The 22,483-nt window shown below is 42.3% G+C and overlaps 2 protein-coding genes across 4 annotated transcripts; both read left to right on the top strand.

Annotated features, from left to right (window-relative positions):
* LOC125721824 (UPF0461 protein C5orf24 homolog) lies at nt 1–7,260 on the top strand. 3 transcript variants are annotated; one of them, XM_048997936.1, is made up of 2 exons: nt 1–260; nt 1,440–7,260. In XM_048997936.1, the coding sequence occupies exon 2, from the start codon at nt 1,442–1,444 to the stop codon at nt 2,090–2,092; it is 651 nt and encodes a 216-aa protein (XP_048853893.1). In that variant the 5' UTR covers nt 1–260; nt 1,440–1,441; the 3' UTR covers nt 2,093–7,260. The 3 variants fall into 3 exon arrangements, with proteins under 3 accessions (XP_048853893.1, XP_048853891.1, XP_048853892.1); XM_048997934.1 differs by having other exon boundaries at nt 1,460–7,260; XM_048997935.1 differs by having other exon boundaries at nt 1,463–7,260.
* Nucleotides 7,261–7,774: 514 nt separating this feature from the next.
* On the top strand, nt 7,775–11,132 carry txndc15 (thioredoxin domain containing 15). The gene is made up of 5 exons (XM_048998016.1): nt 7,775–7,986; nt 9,219–9,646; nt 9,965–10,128; nt 10,380–10,510; nt 10,783–11,132. Exons 1-5 carry the CDS (start codon nt 7,896–7,898, stop codon nt 10,977–10,979), a joined length of 1,011 nt encoding a protein of 336 aa, XP_048853973.1. The 5' UTR covers nt 7,775–7,895; the 3' UTR covers nt 10,980–11,132.
* The last annotated feature ends 11,351 nt before the right edge of the window (nt 11,133–22,483 follow it).

Here is a 22,483-nt window from a genome sequence, read left to right on the forward strand (position 1 = left end):
CCGATTAATGTTTAATGGAAATGGCTGCCTTTCTCATCTAAACCTCTCAGCAACAGGAAAAAATAAGACACCCCGACATCATTCAGCATCTACGCCTTTTTTTACTCTTTGTTTTTCTTAAGATACACAGAACCAACCATAAGTCATCTATGGCTTGCGATCCACCTGAAAAAATGAGACCGCTTTAGGATCTGATGGATGGGAAATCTGTCATTTTTGCAGTTAACCGTTCACATTCCGTGATCTGCAGACAAATCGAGGTACAGTAATTCGCTGTTTTTAATGACCTGTATCTGCAGGGTTTGCGTCAACTATAATCGATATGATTGTGGAAGAGCTATCGTTGCTTATGTGAGCGCTTTCCATGTGCGAGATTAATGCGTCTGTTTTCTACATATCCCAAAAACAAAGACCCCGTTTGTTCATTTTACAGTTGCTATGTTTATAAGCAGACAATTCTTTTGAATAAGAAGTCTATGAAAATCGGGGGTGCAGCGACGATATTGAAACGAAAAAAACAAACTGAACGCAGGGGGTCGAATATCCGTTTTTTTATTCGTGATTTAGACAGAAAACACACCAGCTAGCTGGCTAGCTATCCGTCTTTAGTAATACCCCTTAGCTAGCTTACCACTCCTTTATATGTATTTACGAAAACTGGTTTGGCATGCATTGCACGTTGGGCATTTAACGATGGCAGTAGCAGCAATTTCCGTTGATTTATTTTAACTTTCACCATCACTGCAAAAGTTCTTGGTCTGAACGTACTTACCTTTCTCTGCCCCGGTAAGAAAGCTAGAGGTCTATACCATGTTTAAAATCGATGCATAGGTTATCGATCCACTAGGGACTGCCTCACCTTTGTTTCATGTCGTTTGGTTTTGACTATTTTTCAACTGATGATATAAAATATATTGAATGTACCCCCCCGAAGATACTAATATTATTACGTGGTACTAATTCGACCCCCCCCCCCAATTTATTCTTGTTAGAAAACAATAATAATTAAAATACTATCAGAAATATGAGTATGATTTAAAAAAATCTTCATGGACCAAAATGTTAATCTTAACGTCGCTCTTCAGTAAGTATTATCCTGTGTCAGTTGTACAAAGGTAAAACTAGTGATATCATTTTACGGCAGGTAATATTCTACTGGTTACTAGGGATGTTTACTCTAGTTATGTATGGTATATAAAGGCATTACAATGCAAACAATCTAAGGTGAAACGGTATGGGTGTAAGTATTTATTGCTAACATTGGTAACAATTAGGTACGGTAAACACACCTTTATTCATACCTTTAGAGCAGAGAACAAATTGTTAGATTGTTCTTACTTGCATACAGTACAATGTATGACCGTCTTTGACTCTCTGTCACTCTCCACCTTACGTTTAGTCGCGCAGAATGAAGCATGCCACATTGTTTCGTTTCTTAGTGATGTTTTGCGTCCTTCAGCAGAAGATGATGCACCAGGTTACCAATAACAACGACTACTGCATGAGCGGCAGGCCCTCCTGCCTGGCCGAAGATGGACGCCACCCTACCAGCCACTTTGACCTGTGCAACCCGCAGGCCAACAAATTCTACCCGCCCCCTCCACAGCCGCCACTGCAGATGTCCCTGCCCCCTTTGCCCCCCCCGCCTCAGAACGCCCTCAAATCCATGCCGTGCCAGAGGCAGGACGTCCGGGGCGAAGTTCTCCCGCAGCAACAGCAACAGGCCCTGGGCGTCAAAAACGGGGAGAAGCCCGAAGACTCCAAGAGGAAGAAAGGGCAGGGGAGATCCGGCAGAAGAGGCAGGCCATCAGGGACCACGAAATCCGCTGGGTACAGGACCAGCACCGGGCGACCGCTGGGCACCACCAAGGCGGCGGGTTTTAAAACGAGTCCAGGAAGACCCCTAGGGACCACTAAGGCTGCGGGATATAAGGTGAGCCCAGGAAGACCCCCAGGCAGCATAAAAGCTCTCTCTCGGCTCACCAAGCTGGGCTACGGTGGAGCTTGCAGCGGTGCCTCCTTCCCCTACAACGTCATGCAGAAGACGGGCTTGTGCGAAGCTGGCGGCAAAGAGAAGGAGGCCAACGAGTAAAGCCCCTCCCCCTCATAATCACCGCACGGCCTGCCAGGACCTGAGATCCGAGCACATGTCCTACGTACTGTGGATATGCAGATACCCACGATTTTGGGGGAGTGACCCTTTCATTGGCATGCACCTCTGCTGTGTTTGCCTCAATCGAATCCTTTTTTCATAAGAAAATTATATATATAAATAAATATATATATACACTCAGTGACAAAAAAGTTAAGCATTCAGACAGAGTGGTGGAAATGAAATGAATTTGCACTTGGTGAAAGGTCATGTGACTGTATTTCAATGATTGTAATATCAGATCAAACTGGCCCTCGAGATCCTGCAGATCGGCACTGGGTCTGAGTTGACGTCCGAGCTGATCCCACACATGTTCGATTGGGGAAAGATCGGGAGACCTGGCTGGCCATGGGAGGACCTCAACATGATGCAGACAGTCCATAGACACATGTCGTGTGTGGACGGGCGTTGTCTAGTTGAAAGATTGTACCAGGGTGCTGTCTCAGGAGGGGTAAGACATGCAGATGCAGGATGTCACTCACGTAGCACTGTGCCGTCAGGGTCCCCGAATCACTGCCAGAGATGACCTGAAGTTATACCCCATGACTCCCCACACAATGATGTTATACCCTATGGCTCCCCACACCATGATGTCATACCCTATGACTCCCCACACCACGATGTCATACCCTATGGCTCCTGACACCATGATGTCATACCCTATGACTCCCCACACCATGATGTCGTACCCTATGATTCCCCACACCATGATGTCATACCCTATGGCTCCCCACACTATGATGTCATACCCTATGACTCCCCACACCATGATGTCATACCCTATGACTCCCCACACCATGATGTCATACCCTATGACTCCCCACACTGCCGCTGTGTCTCTCCTCATCATTGGCAGGATTGGTCCTCTCCCCTCGGTGCCACCATACATGTACACAACGGTCATCTCAGTTTATGCAGAACCGAGATTCATGGCTGAACATGGTACGACACCACTTGACATCGGTCCATGCCTCCCGGCATGACTCCAAATGCAACCATCTCTGCGCTGGTGATAACGGCAGCTTGCGCATGGGACGGTGTATGCTCGCCGCACAATACGATGATCCTCCCTTGCTGTGGTCTGTTTTGGGCGACCGGAACCTTCACGATATGTGTGGCTGCCCTCACGTGTCCATTGGTGTGACATCTGCATGCCCCACAAGCCAGGCAATTGCACAATACAACCCCCCGGCCTCACAATGCCCCCCTATCAAACTCTGTCAAGTGCTGGTAATGCTGTCTGATGCGCCTACGAGGCGCTCTCTGTGTCTGGAAACTAGACATGCCAGCTTCCTGCAAATCGAATAATTTACAAACCCATCACTGGTCTGCACGTGTACCAAATTACATGCAAGTCGGACCATTACTTCTGGGTGCTTAACTTTTTTTGTCACTGAGTATACATAATATATATTGTGTGTAAAACAAATGGTATAACTGCTGGTTCACATGAAAAATGTTTGTTCACCACACGACTTCTATGATATAAATATTCTTCATAAGACACAGAAGAAAGAAAAATTTTCCTCAGTTATCAAACACCAGCTTTCTTTTTGCTGTATTTTATCTGAATTAACGTTCAGCTGCATGCTAAAATGAATCGGTTCTAAAACATATATTTTGCTGAATCTGGGTGACGCAGAAAGATCTCCGCAGCCATGTGAAGTCTTACGAAGTCGGCCAGTGGTGGACTCTGACGCTGGGGTGTTCGCTGGCTCTGCCGCTGTCAGGACAGTTTCAAGTAGGGAAGTCGAACGTGCTTTCTGATTGGCCGTTCGTGTCACATGTGGTATTCCCAGAAAATGACATGTCAAAATAGCAACAGTCTTCGGATATACTTAATCATTTTACCCGTGGGAAAAAGTTTATGCAATAAACCAATAAGTAATTAAAGGAGAGATCGGGCATGACAAAAATGAGATATTACACCTGAAAAGTACAATTGTTAATACACGGAATGTTGGCACTAACAATTAGTTGTGTCCTCATGTCAGAAGTCCAGCCTAACTGAGAAGAATGAAGAACAGATGACCATGCCATTGAGTACCATGTCTTTATATTAAAATCACTGTATACGAAAATATCAATTATATCATTATATACGTCATTTTTTATCTTGTGTTTATGGAAGTCATACCTGTTAAGAAGCAGTTCATGGATGTAAGTAGTTTTATACTGTTTAAAGCCCACGGGACAGATCTAAATGGTGCTACATCACGTACATTCGTTTGGTATGGAAGTTGGTTATTTTAATATTAAAACGAGTCAAATTTTACACTTGAATGTGGACCAAATCCCCAGTCCGGAAACATTTAAGAACAGCATGGCTGGTTTTTAACTTTTGGAGTCTTTGATAATTACTGTATTTGATGTTTTTTTTTTGTTTTCCCAGCATATTTGCCAAAAATATTTTTTTCTCTCAAATTCCGTCCTGAAATATGTTAAAAAAAAAAAAATGTGGACGATACTAGCCTTCATTAGTGCTCCTCTGCCCAGACACAATCCTGTAATATTGTTCAAGATTTCCACAAATCACACTGCTGTTTTTTCGAACTGTATCTCAGTGACAGACAATCAGTCAGTTGTACCGTTTTACAAGCTGCACACCAGATCTTAATTACAGAGACATTAATATACACACAGCTTTTAAGAGCGTTTCTTGAGCCCCGTTGAAATAATCGCAATGTTGGCTACCTTTACTGTCAGTCAGCAATGCTGAGATTATTTTAGTCATTAGGTGAGTTACTGTTGATAGAGTTTGTTGGATTGTTCCTGTTAGTGTGGATGGGAATATTTCAGTGTTTTTGTGATATTTTTGTAATATACTCCCTCTTGGTGTTCTGTGAAATTAACCTACAGCTCTGCCGAGCATGTGTCATAATTTGGCGGCCCGAAATTGTAATGTCGTTATGACCCTCTGAAAGTCTTAGGTGAAGTTATCTTGCCTGCCGTAAGCTGTAGGTTTAATTGTCAGTTGTTTGAATTAACGGACGCTGTGTGACAGTCCTGTGACATATTTGAATTTTCTGTCTGGGTTTTTACTGTGTTTTGTTTAACGTCTTGATTTTTTTTTGTGTTAAAATGGTAATTATTGATATTAGTATTATAACTATGTGAGAGCTTTGCAGGTCAGTCCGGCCTCACCTCAGACAACATGATTTCATGTTGGTTTAGCCTGTAGAAACGATGACTGTGTAAAAAGACTCTGTTTTCCAATCTTAAATGTGGAAAGTATCACAAAGCGAGATTTTTATCAAACAATGTACCTAAAATCTTTGCATGCATACTTCTTTTGACATGCTGTTTTTGTTATAGGCTATATTTTCCTTAACCAAAGAAACTGACGTAATCTGCCTCTTAAACTTTACAAATACATTGGTTTGCTTTTCAGAGGTTTCTGCCAGTTTGCCTGGTTTGTGAAATTAAGTCAGTGCCGTGGGTCAACACGAGGCTGTGTTTTGGGACGTGGGGGTCGTGGAGGAATAAATGTCATCGATTTGCACGCCTGAAGGGACCTCACTGGCATAGGTAGATAACCTGAATTGCTTTAGTGAAAAAACTTCATGCGAAACCGAGCAAATAATTTTGGTCAGATTTATGTTGTCAAAGACTACAGGGTGGGTTTTTCCATTGTTTGAAAACTGTTTGAGTGGCAGGTAATATTTGCTGGTGTGTCAGGTTTAAATCAGACACAAATTAAAGTGTTTTCCAGACCCTGCTGAATTCCAGCCCTTGACGACTGTAGAGTGACACCTCTAGTACATGTATATATATATAACAATGTAAAACTGCTCACATCTATGTTGCTTTACATAAAGCATATATGCTTTAGTTGTATAATGTAATGTTTATACCGTTTACATTTGTAAAGCCAGAAAACAGAACGTACGCCAATTTTGGCTCTTTTATGTCCTCTGTTTTCAGTTGAGGCATAATTTAACAGTGCAATGTTGTCAGGTAATCCTGAGCACCTCCAGATAACAGGAATCGTGTGGTAAACAGAAGACGGAGTGACTCAACTCAGTCCAGATCATTGACCACTACTTCTTCCCCCTCGTCGTACACTTCTGTGCTAACTTAAATGCCTTTTTGTGGTGCCTATATGTAAACCTGTTTGTTTGACATCATGTTTATAACACGTATATATCCATGTTGACATTATATTGACATAACCACATACCTTCTTGCTATGACAGTGAGGGGCTCTGTCGTTTTCTTGACAGTGAATACAATGTTTCTTTTATATTTATTTCGTTCACTAGAATATTACTTTGTTAATGTGGGATATTGAAGATGTTTTTTTGTGTGTGCGTGTGTGCTTCGTGAGTTGGCACTCCTTCTACCACTTTTACGTTTTGACGTGCACTTTCTATGCTAGGATTCTGACTATTAGAATTTTGTTTGCGTGTATAAGGTTTGCACCAAAAGGGCAGGGGAATCTGTCGGAGATGTCCATACACATTGAAAAGACTGAGAGGCTGAGGATTGCAGTGTGAACATTCCAACAACTCTGACTTCAGCTTTACACTGAGTGTTGAGGTTGAGGGTTGTTGAGGGAATTGTGATGTCATCTGGAACTAAGATGACATCATAAGGGGCTACGGACAGAACAGCCGACAACCCTAATTGAAAAGAGGAGGACACAACATGATGAGATAATCGTGTGCTTGTCATTTGGTCATAAATGTGTCAAGGCTGGCTTATTACTGCTGTCCATAATATACCAGGCTTGATTTTGTCTTCAAGGAGCTGAATTTCATGTCCGTTCTGCAGATCTGGAGTTATAATAGCATAAAACCTCACAGCTGAACCTTTTATAAGAAAGTTATGAATATGGTTTTCCTCTCCACAGACACCAGTTTTTAATTTCATAATTCGATTGTCATTAAAGATTAATTCCACAGATCATACTGTACCTATCTAAAACAGGAAAACAATGTATTTTATTTTCAGTTCTTTTCTGCATGATCGTCCAGTGTGGTGTGTTGTATAATAAACATTATTTCATAAATACTGTTAATCCTACTTCTAAATTAGCATGCATAATAACCATGTGTGTTGAAGACCAGCCAGTGATCAATACAATAAATAAATGTTGCTTAATACAACTGTGCTGCTGATCGACGTTAGGTCATTGCTTACACTCACCAGAAAATTATAACTAACGCATTCACGCATCATTTCGATTTGGCCAGTAATACAGGAACTCACTGCCTGACAGATTGCAAGCAGCAACTAATTAAATAACCAAAGACAATTGGTTTAACCAGACTCTGATTGACAGTGACTGATAGTCACCCTTATTGTAGGTTCTTAGTCTTTAGTTTATACTCTACATGTACAGGTAATGATACACTATGCTCACTGAAAAGAATATTTTAAATTAACCGTAAATGTATTTTTTTAAATTATGATACATGTTTTTGATGCACATAAAATTCTATACAACCTCACCTGCATTTCTACAGAGACAAAAGTGCACGCAATGAATAAAAGAATTAACTGCTTATTTATATCCATGCTGTTTAACCAAGCACAAAGTGCTTGCAGAGTTCATCTGTGAAATAGGCTGAGATGAGATCCGTGCGGCGCGTAAGGAGTTAATAAGCCGCCGGCACTGAAAACCTTCCCCCGGAAACAGTCGCCGCGGACGGACGCTCCCTTTAGCGAGTGCGGATGGTAGCGGACATGAGCTCCTGATGCGTTTAGTCGCCGTTTCGTGTAAATAAAACAGGCTGCGGCCATGCGGCTGACATCGATCATGATGGAGGTCCTGTGTACCGTATATGTGACTCTGTCCGCCATCAGACAGGGAGCGGTGCTGACCGCAGCCGGTAAGATATGGCGTGTCGGGCGATCAGCAGAGCTTTCGTGAAGTGCTTTATTCATTTAACATAATTTACCACCCAGGATATTCACGGGACATATCTAATTGCACAGATATTTAGGTTTGCTGCAGAATTGGTGTGCATGGCAAGCATACAGTTGCATAAGGTATACAGCTACAAAACGGGTATTGATTCTTTCGTAAGGTCGCATTTTAACTGACGCAATGAGGGTCAGCGCGGTAGCAACAGCTTTCATTTGAATATGAAGTAATAAACTGATAAAAACTGTGTTATGGCCGGAGCTGATGCTTAAAAATGCACTGTCTTGGTAAAGGCCGAGACAGCCACCAACTATACGCGCACACTGAGCTCAGACGTGCAAGCAGGTCACTGTCAACAGAAGATTAGATTTGTAATTTTTATTACAAATACTAGTCATCTACAAATACCGGTCACATATCAAAAATAAATTATATAATTTGTTCCAGTATTGCCTTATGTTCTGCATTATATTTACTCTAATTTTAGTGAGTCTGACTTACGAATTCTGTGCAGCAGGTATATGTAGGTTACTTAATAATAATAATAATAATAATGACATTTTATTGATTCCCGTGGGAAAATTCTCTTTTCGTCTACCTCATCTTGCTCTCCATGATACAGAGACGCACTTGATAACGAAGGGCATCCCTGGAGGGGGGAGGGGGGGTGCTAATGTCCTTTCTCAGGGGCTTAGAAGCGTGACTGTTCTGCCGAGACGGAGTACGAGAATAGCGAATACATGCGGTGCATTTAGTTGTCCTGCATATAGTGATATCGAATACAGTTAAGCTATTCTCATGAAAGTGATTGCGCAATATATTTGACGTTTTCTGATTTGTGTCGTTTTACACTGATTGGGGTTGATAGCAGGTTAACTTTTTTTTTGTTTTAAGTTCTATCATTTTATATAAATAAGTATGTAGTGCTTTGTTCTGTCTGAAAGATTACCGTCACAGCCTTTCATGCTAACTTAACCTCTTTGTTTTTATTTTACAAATGCCCCAAATGAAATTATCTTGGTTAAAGCATTTTTGCCAGATGTGTGACTACTTAATAGATCGATATGGACTCTGGGTATCCTGCAGAGGGCTGGTGTGCGTAGTCCCATCATTGGCAGGACCTGGAGCAATGCTACTGAATTTGGAGTCAAAGATGTGATTTTGTGGCTGAGAATATTTCCCACTTTTCTGTCACAGAGGTAAGTGAGCCAAAGGAGATAAAAATTGTGGAGGACGCCTACAAGGGGGTCAGCTTGGAGGACAGCCCCGAATTTGTGGAACGCGAGGATCCAGAGCTGCGGCCGAAGTGGAGCTTCAAGACCGCAGAGATTGCAGACGCCGTCCTGGGCACGGAGGTGTCCGTCGATCCGGCCGGAATGGAGTCCCTCATTCGCAGGAACGCCAAGGCCGTGCAGGCCGGATTCTCCGTGGCGCCGGGAGACCTGGCAGATGGGAACGGCCCCGAAGAGATGGAGCCGGTTACCCTGGGGATGGTCCACGTGGACGCCATGGCGAGCGAGGAGCAGAACTCCACCGAAGCGCCGAAGCAGCACAAAGTCAACTGTCACAAGATAAACGTCACAGACACCGATAGTCTGGCTGTGCAGATACTAAATGCATCACAGGTATTCCAACGTGAAATGGCTGTTATCTATATCATTCCTGCCCCCTAGTCTTAGCTGGATGCAGTTTTCGTCCAGGTATTTGGGCTCTATTAGTACCACCAGCAGCATCTCTACTAATATAAACGGCAAAATGGTTTGAGTTGCATTCAGGGTAATGTATTTCGCTGGTCCTGCACTTTGCCGCTCTAGTAGGGCAAAAATGTCTACCAATCCCTTGCTCTTGCGGACCAGGGTTGTCTTATGTTGTGAAGCCGGATTGGATTGGGGGAGGTTGGGGGATTAAGATCGTCATCGCGGTATGGTGTGTCACCCGTACAGGATCTTATGGAGTTCCTGAACGCTAACAGCACCGAATGCTCTCTGGTCTTATTCTACACCACGTGGTGCCAGTTCTCCGCTAGCCTGGCTCCCCACTTCAACGCACTGCCTCGCGTCTTTCCCGGCATGCGCTTTCTGGCCCTGGATGCATCTCAGCACAGCAGGTTGGTTCATTAGGGACACATCTGGCAGGACCCCAGTCTGTCATCAAAACCTATTTTTAAATAACCAGATCACAGCTGCTGAATACACTTGTCATTAATACCTTCTATCTCTACAGCCTCTTAAAAAATATCTAAAGCGCGCACTTGGTTAATCTGTTTTTATCAGCGGGTATTTACTTTTCCTGACATTATTAATAATCTCCCTTAAGCTTCCGCGGGACACGCCATTTTTTTTCTGCTTTTTGTTTTAGTCTTTCCACGAGGTTTGGAACAGTCGCTGTCCCAAACATCCTTCTGTTTCAAGGGGTTAAACCGATGGCCAGGTTCAACCAGACGGAAAGGACCCTGGAGACCTTAACGGCATTTATAGCGAACCAGACGGGTGTGTATTTGCCTCAAACGTTTTAGTCTCCTGCCAAAGTTTTATTTAGTTCCGCCCGTTTATTACACTTCCAACTGTAAATATACCACCGAGGAAACGCATCAAGTTCCTTTTATTAAGTAGCCTACCAGACCATATCTATATATACTAATAAATATTGTATTGCATTTTCTTCCAGTCTTCTGTTAATGACATTTCCGTTTCATACGACACACGTGATTATTAAACCTTCAGGAAAATTTGACGCATGTTTCTTTACGTGTCACCTGCAGGTTTCGAGATCATTCCGGGTCACAATGTGACGGAGGAGGATCGTTCGGGGCCGCTGCCCCCCATCCCCGTCAAGGGCGTCGATTGGCTGCTAGTGTTTTCCGTCACGTTTATTTTTGGCTTTACGCTATACGCGATACTGCGGACGGACAGCATCCGGAGGCTCATCCCTGGACAGGAACATGAACATCAGGACTAAGGAGGGGTCTGTATGAGTCACTGCAAGGTGAATAAAGTAAAAAATAAAAAAACAATTTTATATTTAATATTAATTCAGTCCTTGTTACAGAGCTGTTTTATTCGCTGATTTCCGATTGTGCTTAATATTTACAATAAATAATTTGATTGAGAATTTTTGTGTCAATTGCCTTGAATCGCATTTCCAGATATGGATCCAAATTGAATAAGGATGCTGCTAATATGGGGGGCGCAATTTCCCCCCTAAAACCAGTTGTTAATTGAATTCTGTTAGGTAATTGTGAAATCGCTTTTACACGCTATTTTGTACGCTTGTGCATTGTAGTTGTATACGGTTTCCGAACGTGATGCTGCTGAACATTTAATGGGCTTTTTTTTCAGTGAACGTTAATGAATCCAAATAGTTAAGTTGTTAATCTAAGTACTGTCGTAATGGTTATTTATTGTTATTACAGGTGCATCCATTAAATATATATATATATATATGTATATATATGTGTGTGTGTGTGTGTGTGTGTGTGTGTATGTATGTGTGTGTGTATGTGTGTATATATATATATATATATATATATATATATATATATATATATATATATATATATATATAATATAATATTGTTATCCCCGGCTCGTACGTTCCTCGTGTGTGCCACGCCCCCTGATTACCCACGTGTACTTCCCTGATCGTCTCCATCTGTGTTCGCTTATTTTGATTGTTCCTGTCCTAAAGTCCTGGTCTTGCTTGTCTCCCCTGTCCGTCATTGTGATTTGACGTTTGTAGGTGTTCCCTGCTCCCAGTTCCCGTAATAAACCCCAAGTTTTGCCCTGATTTCGGCTTGTCTGCCTGCCGACCCGCACGATCACCGCTCGGCTCGCGCTTAGTATGCACCTTAAGTTGTACAAATGTACAGAAAAACGTAAGTGACTATATTAAATAACCAATATTTATGGATCGAAGGAATGAGAAAGTGAAATAATCCACAAGTAAAATCTGATTCACAGTGGATTTAACACCGAGGCCTATTCGAGAACTGGGGGGGGGGGTGTCCTGTACAGTGCACACGCGCAAAATCATGGGGAGCGTGTGAATTGTCTTCACTTCCAATCTGGCAAGATACTTATTACTAATAACCATTGGTGAGAGGATCAAATCGAGTACACATCTATTACATTACTCATAGGTTAGCCTGAAAGTTTATAGGTGAATGAAAACTGTTTATTCTACAGCAGTGTATTTTCAGTACTGACTTATCCAGTTAAGGCGTTTGTTATTAAACAGTACGTTTTATCCAATTTTATTTTACCCCCAAAAGAAATTTATGGTCTACATCCTCGATGTATATGCTACTCTCTGGACCACCTCAGTTATTACAGCGTTTCTGCTGAAGCCTTAAAATCTTTTTGTTGTCTTTGTTTTCTGGTCCGTCTCTCCTGCCCTTGCTCGGCCGGGTAAAATGGCGTGCCAGCAGTGATGATATATTACCTCCAATAGGGGGCGCAATGCGACAAAGCGTCGAGGGAAAAATTTGCGACGTGTTATTTGCCCAAAGGTTTTTAGCAGACCTATACGCAGTCCACGCGATAATAAAATAAAACCACTGCAATTAAACATGGCCCCAAAATTATACTACGATAAATTTGTGGGCATTCAAATTTTGGTTGGTAAGCTTCAATAAACGTCTACTATTTCTCATTATTTTAAGCCATGTAACACTCCCGTTATTCATAAAAACCGCGGAATGAGAAAATGTAAAAATACAGTTTTGTCCTGCTGAATTCCAGTGAACAACTTAAAAAGGTACGGTAATTTACAATCGCTAGACACATCAGTGGGGCACTTTTGGGAAATTTAAGGCTGTTCCTTTGAACTGTGAACTTTTAAAAGGACAGTCGGTGTGATTAAACCTTCAATAACAATTCATCCGTGTTTGCTGGAAACATTTGTCATGTGCACCCGCTTTTGAAAAAAAAAATCGTAATTTCTAAGCAAGCAGTCATTTCTTACGTTTTGTTTATCGTTTCTCGTCGTTTTTCCTGAAAATGCATCGGTGTAAGTGGACCATTGGACACTGAAAAGCACTTGTTCGAGAATAAACAAAGAATAAAAGAATAAATTAACTTTCGTGAAACCAGACTGTTCTGGATTTTGTGAAGCGAACCAAAGAATGATGTGAAAGTTTCGTTGTCCACAAATCCACCATATACTGCATAAGCTGTTACTGGAGAACTTCATAATCACCATCTAACTGCCCCAAGAATAAATGACAACAATGTTAAAAAAGTGGCATGTTTATTTTTCAGACATGGCAGAAAGTGGATGTGGGTAATTAGGGTTGGGGGGGGCGGTCAATTGAGGCGTTTAGTTAAGGTCGGGCAGCATAATGGGAAGACAGGTGTCCAGTCGAGATGGAGGCGGCTGTGGGGATCCACCGCTAAGCAGGGACTCAGCAGAGAGCACGGTATCCCCAGCACGAGAAGCCGCTCAGCAAAGTTTATATCCAATTTTATCCTGTAGATGGACAGCGACTGCAAACAGCAGAGAGAACCGCCAGGAAGACGGTAAACACACTGACAAGCATTTGATTTAAAGACCTCCAAATTTTCTTCTCAGATATTCCCAGGCAGGGTACAGTTAAATCAAGACTCCTACGCTTATAGTTAACACCTGCATTGCCCCGTGTGGCCGCGTTTCTCAGTGTCAGCCACGCCGCGTTACTCTGAGTGTACAGTGATTGGGACTTGTCGGGGGGTGTCATTTATCCGTCTCCGCTGCAGAAATACCAGCTTGCCCGCCGGCGTTTGATTTGAGCTGCGGTTTGATTTGTAGAGAGCAGCAGAGGGCTGTGGAAACTGCTAGAAAACCGCGCGGCTCTGCGGAAAGGACTATACCCTCCCCACTCTCACCTGCCACTCCGATGATTGGTTGCAGGTGCAAGCTGGTTTCTGATCTCTGCGAGTTGGCATAGGTGTAGAAAATCACTTCTACGGTTGTTGCAATCATGGCCCATTCAGAAAGCCAGTCTGAAGCCAATATTATTTTGCGATTTGATTTTTTTTTTATAAATAAATATGCATTGTTTGCACACTACCTAAGAATTAGTACTGCTGCATCATTTAGAAAAATATTTAATTTGTTCAGTTTCTGTAATTTCCGATTCTTCTTCAGTACAACGGGTATACATATAGCCTAACTCTTAAACCTTATATTGTTTAAAAACCTAAAGTTTGAATATTTCACATGTAAAATTAACATGAATAGGTAGCCCAAACCACCGGCCGAAATTTAATTCTGATCAGAAAGGGAGCAGTCTGATGCGGAAATTTTTAATTGTCTGATAACCATACCTTGTCATACCGATTTGTAATTTATATTTTTCTTCTAGATTTACCAGATGTAAACTGCAGAATCTCAAGGGCACTTAGCGGACATCCTTTAATCCAGTGGTTAGTTGTTTTAGCCCCTAACATACTCTGTTTTTACACTTCCATGTGTTTGAAGTTGAGGGCTGGACCCTGACCCCCACCATCTGCTGCGCGCGCAGTAAAACTCTTCTCTTACCCTTTCTTGTCAAACCAGATTACGGGGAGAGAGAACAGAGACCCGCGTGGCGACCATTGGGATTTCAATCTGAATGATCTCTTTCACAAACAATCACATTCGCCAAAACTTTTCATCTCCTTCAGAAACCACCAGCTAACAATCTCGTCATCCTCCCCGGCTTGAAATTCGGTTCGTGTCTCGCAGTAATGGGGACAAAACCACGTTGTTCCAATTTGAGATTCTGGCCGTTTTCTTCTTTTATATTTCACATTTTTCCCCTATTTGGGGGCAGTTTGTACGGCTTTTCTCAAGGGGAATTGAGATGAAGACTGACATGCTGGACAATTTCCATTCGCTACTTATCTCCAAAGTGATGGACTCTGAGAAACTAGATCCTGCTCCGTTTATAATGAAAGTCAAAAATCCCCAGAAAAAGAAGACACGATCCTATTGGGCAGTTAGCTTTTACCAAGTGCTGTACGAAACTAAAATAATATGTGAGGTTGAATTTCATACACCGACGCCAAACGAAGAATCAGCAAAAATATATATTTCATTTGATTTTTTTCATGAGAACAAATTGAATGCTGTTAGTAGAAATCTTACTTCACTGACATCCAGGCAGTAGTAAATTGTATATGGGAAGTGGAGAATGCGTCCTAATTTTAGTCTTTGAAGTATTTTTAATTTTGATACTGATACGTATAGAATACCAAAATCCTTCACTTGGACTAACGCTTGTATAATCATACCCAGCTCCGTGCGTTTTATTTAATTTTTTTGTGTTTTGTCTCACACAAATTGTGAGACAATTGTGGGGGAATTGTGCAGATCGTCGGGACATCTTGAGAGATTTATAAATAATTCCCCCCCTCTCTCTCATATTTAATTATGTAATTAACTCTACATTACTATGGACGTATAGAAAGCCGGTGTTCATAGCAAATGTTTTAAACAACCAAAAACTAAATAACGGAATATACAAAATTCGAAAATGCAAAATAAGGTCGACAATGTCCACATCCCACATTTGTGCTTTAAAACACAGACGGCAGTTAACTGGTAGTTGCTAAACAGCCGAAGAATTAGAGATAACCTATTTGCTTTAGATCGGCAGACGTTCAAAGTTCACAACGTCCCTGTCTCCAAGGACAGCCAGCACGAAAAGGTTAAATCGTCTGACGATTTAGGGCATTGCGAGACCTGTCCGCTCATTTTTCTCATACTGTGATGCAACTGTTTAGATCTCAGCCAAGGGTATCTTTTTTAATGAATTTGCACAACCCCCCCTTCAAAAAAACAATATCTTCAGGAAAAAGGAACTCTTCTACCCAGTGCATTCTAGCTGTCATAACTCATTTTTATTAATTTTCTCCTTTGTTTCTCATATAGGGAACCTTCCAGTCGGTTCACTTTCCCTGCAGATTCTTTCACCCCGAAACGGACTTCCTACGTGAAATGCAGGTATTATGTCATTGATTGCCAGTTGTCAAGGGAGCGCTGGAGAGCCTGCAAAGCGCATGGCTTTCAACACTAGCGGATGCTCTGCGTTAACTGGGAGAGCCCGGTTTCAAATCTAGTTAACTCAGCTGACAAATCCCTGGCCGCTTTTTAAAATTGTGTTTCTGGCAGATGTAAACAAAGTTTTGCCGTTGTTTTTGCGGAATATGTAGCGGGGAAATATTTTGTCTAACATGTTTATACATCATAAAACCGGAGCCCCATTCTCTAAATTCTTTGTCACAAATAAACGACGCAACGCTTGCATGCTAGTGGATAGTCCATACAACTGGGGGGAATGGCAAATGAATCTGCACGCAGTTAGTCTTGTCTGTATTCTCCGGCTGTAAGCACGGTGGAAAATGTGCAAATAAGTTCCACATATGTTTGAAACTAGGAGCCGTATTTCGATTTCACCACAAGGAGATACCGGCACTACGACGCGAAGCGGTCTCATCCAGCGTTTTAGGACAATCATATGGTCATAACTCAAAATGTTGTTAACGCTGCGCCCGCCTCCATCAGGTGTTCCTGATTATTTCAGATGCGCGTCTGCATAACGTTTCATCAAATTACTGCCCTCTGACAGGATGTCAGTTACTGCGGCAAGACAAACGCGCCGTGCTGTGGAAGATAAACAAAACGCCGCAGAAGAGACGGTCCTTGACCTGTGCAGATTTTTGGTTTTTGCTGAAAATGCCCGTTTGCTGCGAGGCATCCTTAAAAGACTGAGATTTCCATTTGAGCGGCTAGCAATCAATCTGGTTTAGAAATTTGTAGGCATTCGCCAAACATTTTCATATTTGACGATGGCAATTTGATTTGAAATGCAGGTGCGCTTCGTGGAATAAGTATCATTTTTTTGTCATATTGGACGGAAAGTGTTTTAACTAAGTAATTTAGGCTACTGGCTGTTTAATAATTGTTATTATTTTTAATGAAGGTTGAGGAAAAGCAGGCTCCAATCCCAAACTATTGGCAGGGTCAAGTTGCAGGAATATAGCAATTACTTAAATTGATCACAAGATGGTTTCCTTGATAACCAATTAGATCGAGTCACCGATCCTGTTACATCACATGAAAAAAAAAACCGGCTATAAATTGGTTACAACATAGTGAGGGCTAAACATAATTTCCTTTCGATGTAATTTTGCTTGATAATGACAGACGGTTGATGGAGCAACAGATATGGGCCCGAAAAGAGCTTATAAACAATAGCGTTTCAGTTGATTTAATTAGACGAGGAAGTATTTAGAGGGTTAATTGAGATTGCAGTTGGAAATTGCCCTGAAATGGCTGGTACTGATTTTTCACAGTGGGTGCGACGCGTGAGGGATTTCACTCTTTGTAGATAATTAAAATAGCCGTAATCACTCCGTGCACGGGGACTGATTGGACTTCTTGCATACCACAGAAATATGGAGGGAAAAAAAGTTCCTTTAAACAGCAATGTGGCTTTCATTGCGTACTTTGAAGTTATGCATTTTCAGAATTCGTTTGCTTGTGTCATTGGCAGACCTTTGAAACAACAAGCCGTCTTATTTATGAAGACTATACCATGCGTCCTCTCCCGTCTCCTCAGCTGGCTCTTTTCGTCGTCGTTGGGCACGTGGATGCTGGAGGAGCGTGCAGAGATTTGAAAGGCTTCTCTGCGCCTCGCGGGAAGCTGTAACCTGGTGCATTGGGTGGCGTTATCTTCTCATCGCCCAGACTGGTTCAATATTTACAACACGCTAACTTCTAATGTCAGCGCTAATTTATTGCTCCCATCGAGAAATCTATTTTTAAGAAAACATCCACATGAGAAGCGATATATACATGTTGCACACATCTCCCATACAATAGGTGATTTGTTTGCGCACGTGTGTGCAAAAGCTATCTTTGCAGGCTCAAAAGTAAATGGTGGAGCCACGGCCCCCAAAATCGAATGTAATTTTAAAAACTCAGAAAGCAGCCTTGGTAGATAAGATTTAGAGTCCAAGGATTCCTGTTATTACTTTGATGGACCGACAATACTGAGACGATTTTGCCATTAATCCACGCAATATTAAAGCACAGTATCCCAGACTCTCGACTCCTCTCGTGGGAGATAATTGTCCTTGTTTATAGAGATATTTTTTATCCTCTCTCTTTCTCTCAACATTAGTTATGCTTGGCTATGATAGATGGGGGGGAGGGATTTGGCAGAAATTTCTGTCCAATTTTTTTCATCCACGCGTCCTCTGTTTTTTTTTTATATGTTATAATATGGCTTTGGAAAGGCGATGTCTTATTAAACTGCATTAAAAAAAAATGAATTATAAATATTAGGTCTATAATGTATTAGATTCAATCGAAAAGTAGAAAATGTGGCTTATTTTTTACAAAATTAAAAATTGGAATAAATGGGACAGTTTCGTTTTAATAGTTTATTAATATACTTGGTTCTAAGTTTGAAATATTATAGTAATACTATAATAAGCTATATTAAGACGATGCCTGAGAGCCGTTGTAGTGTTTTATTAGCCTACTACAATTAGGTGTAAAAGTGTGTTAATTGCGAAGTATATATCAGAAAATATGTCCATAAATTGAGCCATAAATCGCTACGGATGATGGTCACAGTAAAAAAAATCGTTTGTGATCTAATTCTAAACAAACTTTACATATCTCAACAGTTTGCTTCACTTAAACATGTAACACCAGCGATTCTGTCGGTGTTTAGGCAACACGCCATTAATAACGTCGAGTTCGTTAGAGTCACGATAACCTGTGTGTTTAAATAATGCCAGCGTGTTTGGTATGTCGCAGCGCAGTAATCATTGCAGTAGCTTTAAATAGCTTCGTTACAAAAATAAAGTGGGACCTGGAATCAATATAAACACAGCACGCGGATCCAGGTTTCTGTGGAGACAGATGACACATACCCGCTCCTGTTTTACTGCAGATACCATAATGCATAGCCTATACTTATACATTAATGACTATATGACTAAAGAAATGTCAAACATCTATATACGGCGCAGATGGAAGAGGCTGAGCCCAGTGGCAGTCAACAGAGAAATATTGGTTAACACGAAGCAAGTCCAGAAAGCCCGTCCGACTTTTTTCTTATTGCGATTCGCCCTGAAAAATATCAATATCTGAGTCCAAGATTTTAAACTTTATTTCAGACTTTACGACAGAGATGCAGCATGCAAGCACAGTAAAATATTTCAAATGCCAAAGAGACCCATTTATTGTGTTCAAACACCAACACTGTTATGAATATTTTCTTAATTAAAATTTAGGCCTTTAAAAAATCTATTTGCGTTAACTGATAAATCTTGAAAACTCGCTGAGCCTTTAGCAACCGATGTGAAACGCGGGCCAAGCCGGCGAACCGATCGATGCATTGCAAGTATTATCCAGAAGCCGCTCTTCAAAATCACTTAATCATGATGTCCGTCGCGTCAACACCGCCCCTCGTTTCCGCTTTATTAACTGCGTTGTAGATAACCATAACTAGGTGTAAATAAATCCTAGCGTCTTTGTTTAGCTTCACGTCGCCGGTGAGTTTTCCCCAGCAGTCTACTGCTACGGAGTGTTTTAATGAAGGCGTGTGAGCAGCCGGGGAATTGTTGGAGGAACGGGTAGAACGTGTTTGACGCCATCGTCCTCGTGCTCTCCTTCATTCCTATGCTCACAAGCGAGTATGAGGCCAGTTCTTCCAGCATCACCCGTGATATGCGCCCACGTCGCACCTTGAGGGTACCGAGACCATTTCATTCATTCAAGCCTTGCAGGGAAACAAAGGACGGCATAATCATTGTATTGCTTTAGCGGTTATGTACGGGCGGTAGGGTTACTTAAAATTTTAAGCCTTAAAACTCTAGTCCAACTCTAGTCAATTTTAGTCAATTCCAGGGGGAAAATTGGTAGGTGCTGATTGGGGCTTTCTTCCAGACGATGAAGAGGGAGGTGTACATCTTCTAGCTAATGTTTTTACTTGTGTTTATCTTCTCCAATTTTTGATATCGTTACTCTGGTGATTTCCAAACTGCAGACCCAGAGAACTTGAGAGATCTTGGCTGTGCCGTACTTAGACTTTCCAGTTTCGTCATGGTAAGCATAAGCCCATTTACTCATCTCCAATTGGCTGCTGACTGTGGACCTGGAAAGATCTGTAACGGAATCTGATTCGGAGCCCTTGGGAAGGATCTCAACGCCTAGTGCCTCAATAACTGTCCAGGTGCCTAAATGGGAAAAAATAACTTACAATCCACTCCCAGTCGCTCTGGAGGAAATTCTAATTAAAAACTGTGCAGCGAGGCGAGTTATTTTATAACTCTCACTGGTACAGATGCTTGTGGAACTGGAAAAATACCATCACTGTTGCTGAATTCTATAATTTTAATAGAAGCATATGTATGGCTTGGTGGATTATGGAACTGTGCCTGGGGGGTTCGGGAGGTTGTGGGTTCAATGCCCACGCCCACCAGAGTAATTCTATTATTGTTGGGCCTTTGAACAGGACCCTTGGTTCCAGGAGTGCTGGATGCCGGCTTCCTTAGGAACATGTCCTTGTGGTAGACGGGCCCATTTTTTGCAAACCTGGTTCCTCTGCAGGTAGGCAGCCACGCAGTAAATTACAGGTTTAAACACCTCCCCGAAATTAATTTGCTCCCAATCAGGCAGATAGTATAATTATGAGGTCACCCCTACTCCTCACTCTACCCAGAGGGACCCCCTTCCTCTGGTTAGCAATCAACAGAATGAGACCTATTGGTAGGGTTGCCAGATCAACCCCGAAATGTATTTCTGGCTACGGGTCTGCCCCCTTGCCTCTCTTCCTCCTGATTGACGTCTGGAGCCCGGCCTGGGTCCCAGTCACCTCTTCACCATTGCCTTCATCCCGAAGAGCTACTCTCTCTCTTTCAACATGCACGTTGGCATGATCATCCTGGTCCTTCATGCAGACTTCTTCGTGGGTATCCTCTTCCTCACACTATTGAAATCCTCAGGCCACACAGCTCGCGTGTAACGCCAAGTTCGATGCCAAGCCCTGCTCGATACTCCTACGCCTACCGCTCGTGACATAGCTGTCAGATGCCGGGTGAATCTCATCAGGCTTCCCTGTACTCAAGCGGATGCCATTTATACCTCGAGATGGCAGGCAGCCAGATGTCTCCGATGATGAATCCTTGTAGTCAAAACCTCGCCATCCGTATATCTCCCTGCAACGGAGCTAGAGTGAAGAAAGGGATTCATCACCCCCCCCCCACTCTTTAGATCTCTAGGTGGAAAGATGGTCGTTTTTGTGCAACACTTCGTGGCATTATTTCCGGAAAACGCCTATCAGAGTGTGTGGGCGGGTGGAAGGGAGGCTGGGTTGAGTTCCTTTTAGCAATCTCTTACTGAAATATTAGCTATAATTTAAGGTGACATTTCAGTACCATTTCAGGAAAATGGCAGTAATAGTGGTTGAGCCAAAATGGATGGATTACAAAAAGCTTTTGCTATTTGGGTGCTTGTTTTCTTAACAATGCTTAAGCAAATACCCTTGGAAGTTTTTCATATATAGGATCCGATATAGTTTGCAAGGTTTTGTGAAGCTCATTATTTTCTCTGTTGCATGTCGCTGCTTCGCAAAGAGGTTTAGGCACAGTCGTCAGTACCGGACTTTGGGCTCTGACTTAATGAGAGTATCTAGTATGCGTCTCATGGTTATTTTTTTTTCCTTTTAATGAAAATAGACTGACATGATTAGTCTTGATGTTTGATCCCTGTTGCGACGATCATTGTTTTGACCCCTGGGAACGTTTCGCTTGCCCCGGTGTGCCGCCGGGGCATCTGAGGACAAGGTGTGGAGTGAGCATGAGGCGTTTCTGTCCCAGAAGAAGCAGGCCGTCCTCCAGCAGCAGAAGAACAAGATCCGGCAGGTAATTCAGAGCCAGATGGGCAAGGGCGATGGGAGGGAGTGCAGCCGATGGGGGTGGCATGTGGCTCGGCAGGTTAGGACTCTGTGCCTGTGATCGGAAGGTTGCAGGTTCAAATCCCGGGCTGGCAGAATGATGTCACTGTTGGACCCCTGAGCAAGGGCCTTCACACCCAGTTGTTCTGGGGGGTGCTGCGTGCAGGCTTACCCTGTTCTGTGGAAACCCCCCCCCCCACCAAAGAAAACTTGCTCTCACCTGTATATGTCTATGTGTCTTTATTCAACAACAGGGAATATTAGTATTTTGTTCTTTTGATTTCAGATAATTGCTGTAGTAAATACAGTTTAAAGACAGCTGTAGAAGATGGGTGTAGGTTTGGGTATGGAAGGTAGGGCCATGCCCTTGCCAAATCAACACCCCAAGTTTAAATGAATGAAATGGTAAAGGGTTTATATAAATGAGTACATACTAAATACATGTTGGACATTTAAGATGTATGTTCTGTTTAAGATCAAGCGATTTGGCAGAAATTTATCATTACAGACTTCGGGGTAAACCTATATATTT

Source organism: Brienomyrus brachyistius, unplaced genomic scaffold (assembly GCF_023856365.1).
Source record: "Brienomyrus brachyistius isolate T26 unplaced genomic scaffold, BBRACH_0.4 scaffold35, whole genome shotgun sequence".
Classification (NCBI taxonomy): domain Eukaryota; kingdom Metazoa; phylum Chordata; class Actinopteri; order Osteoglossiformes; family Mormyridae; genus Brienomyrus; species Brienomyrus brachyistius.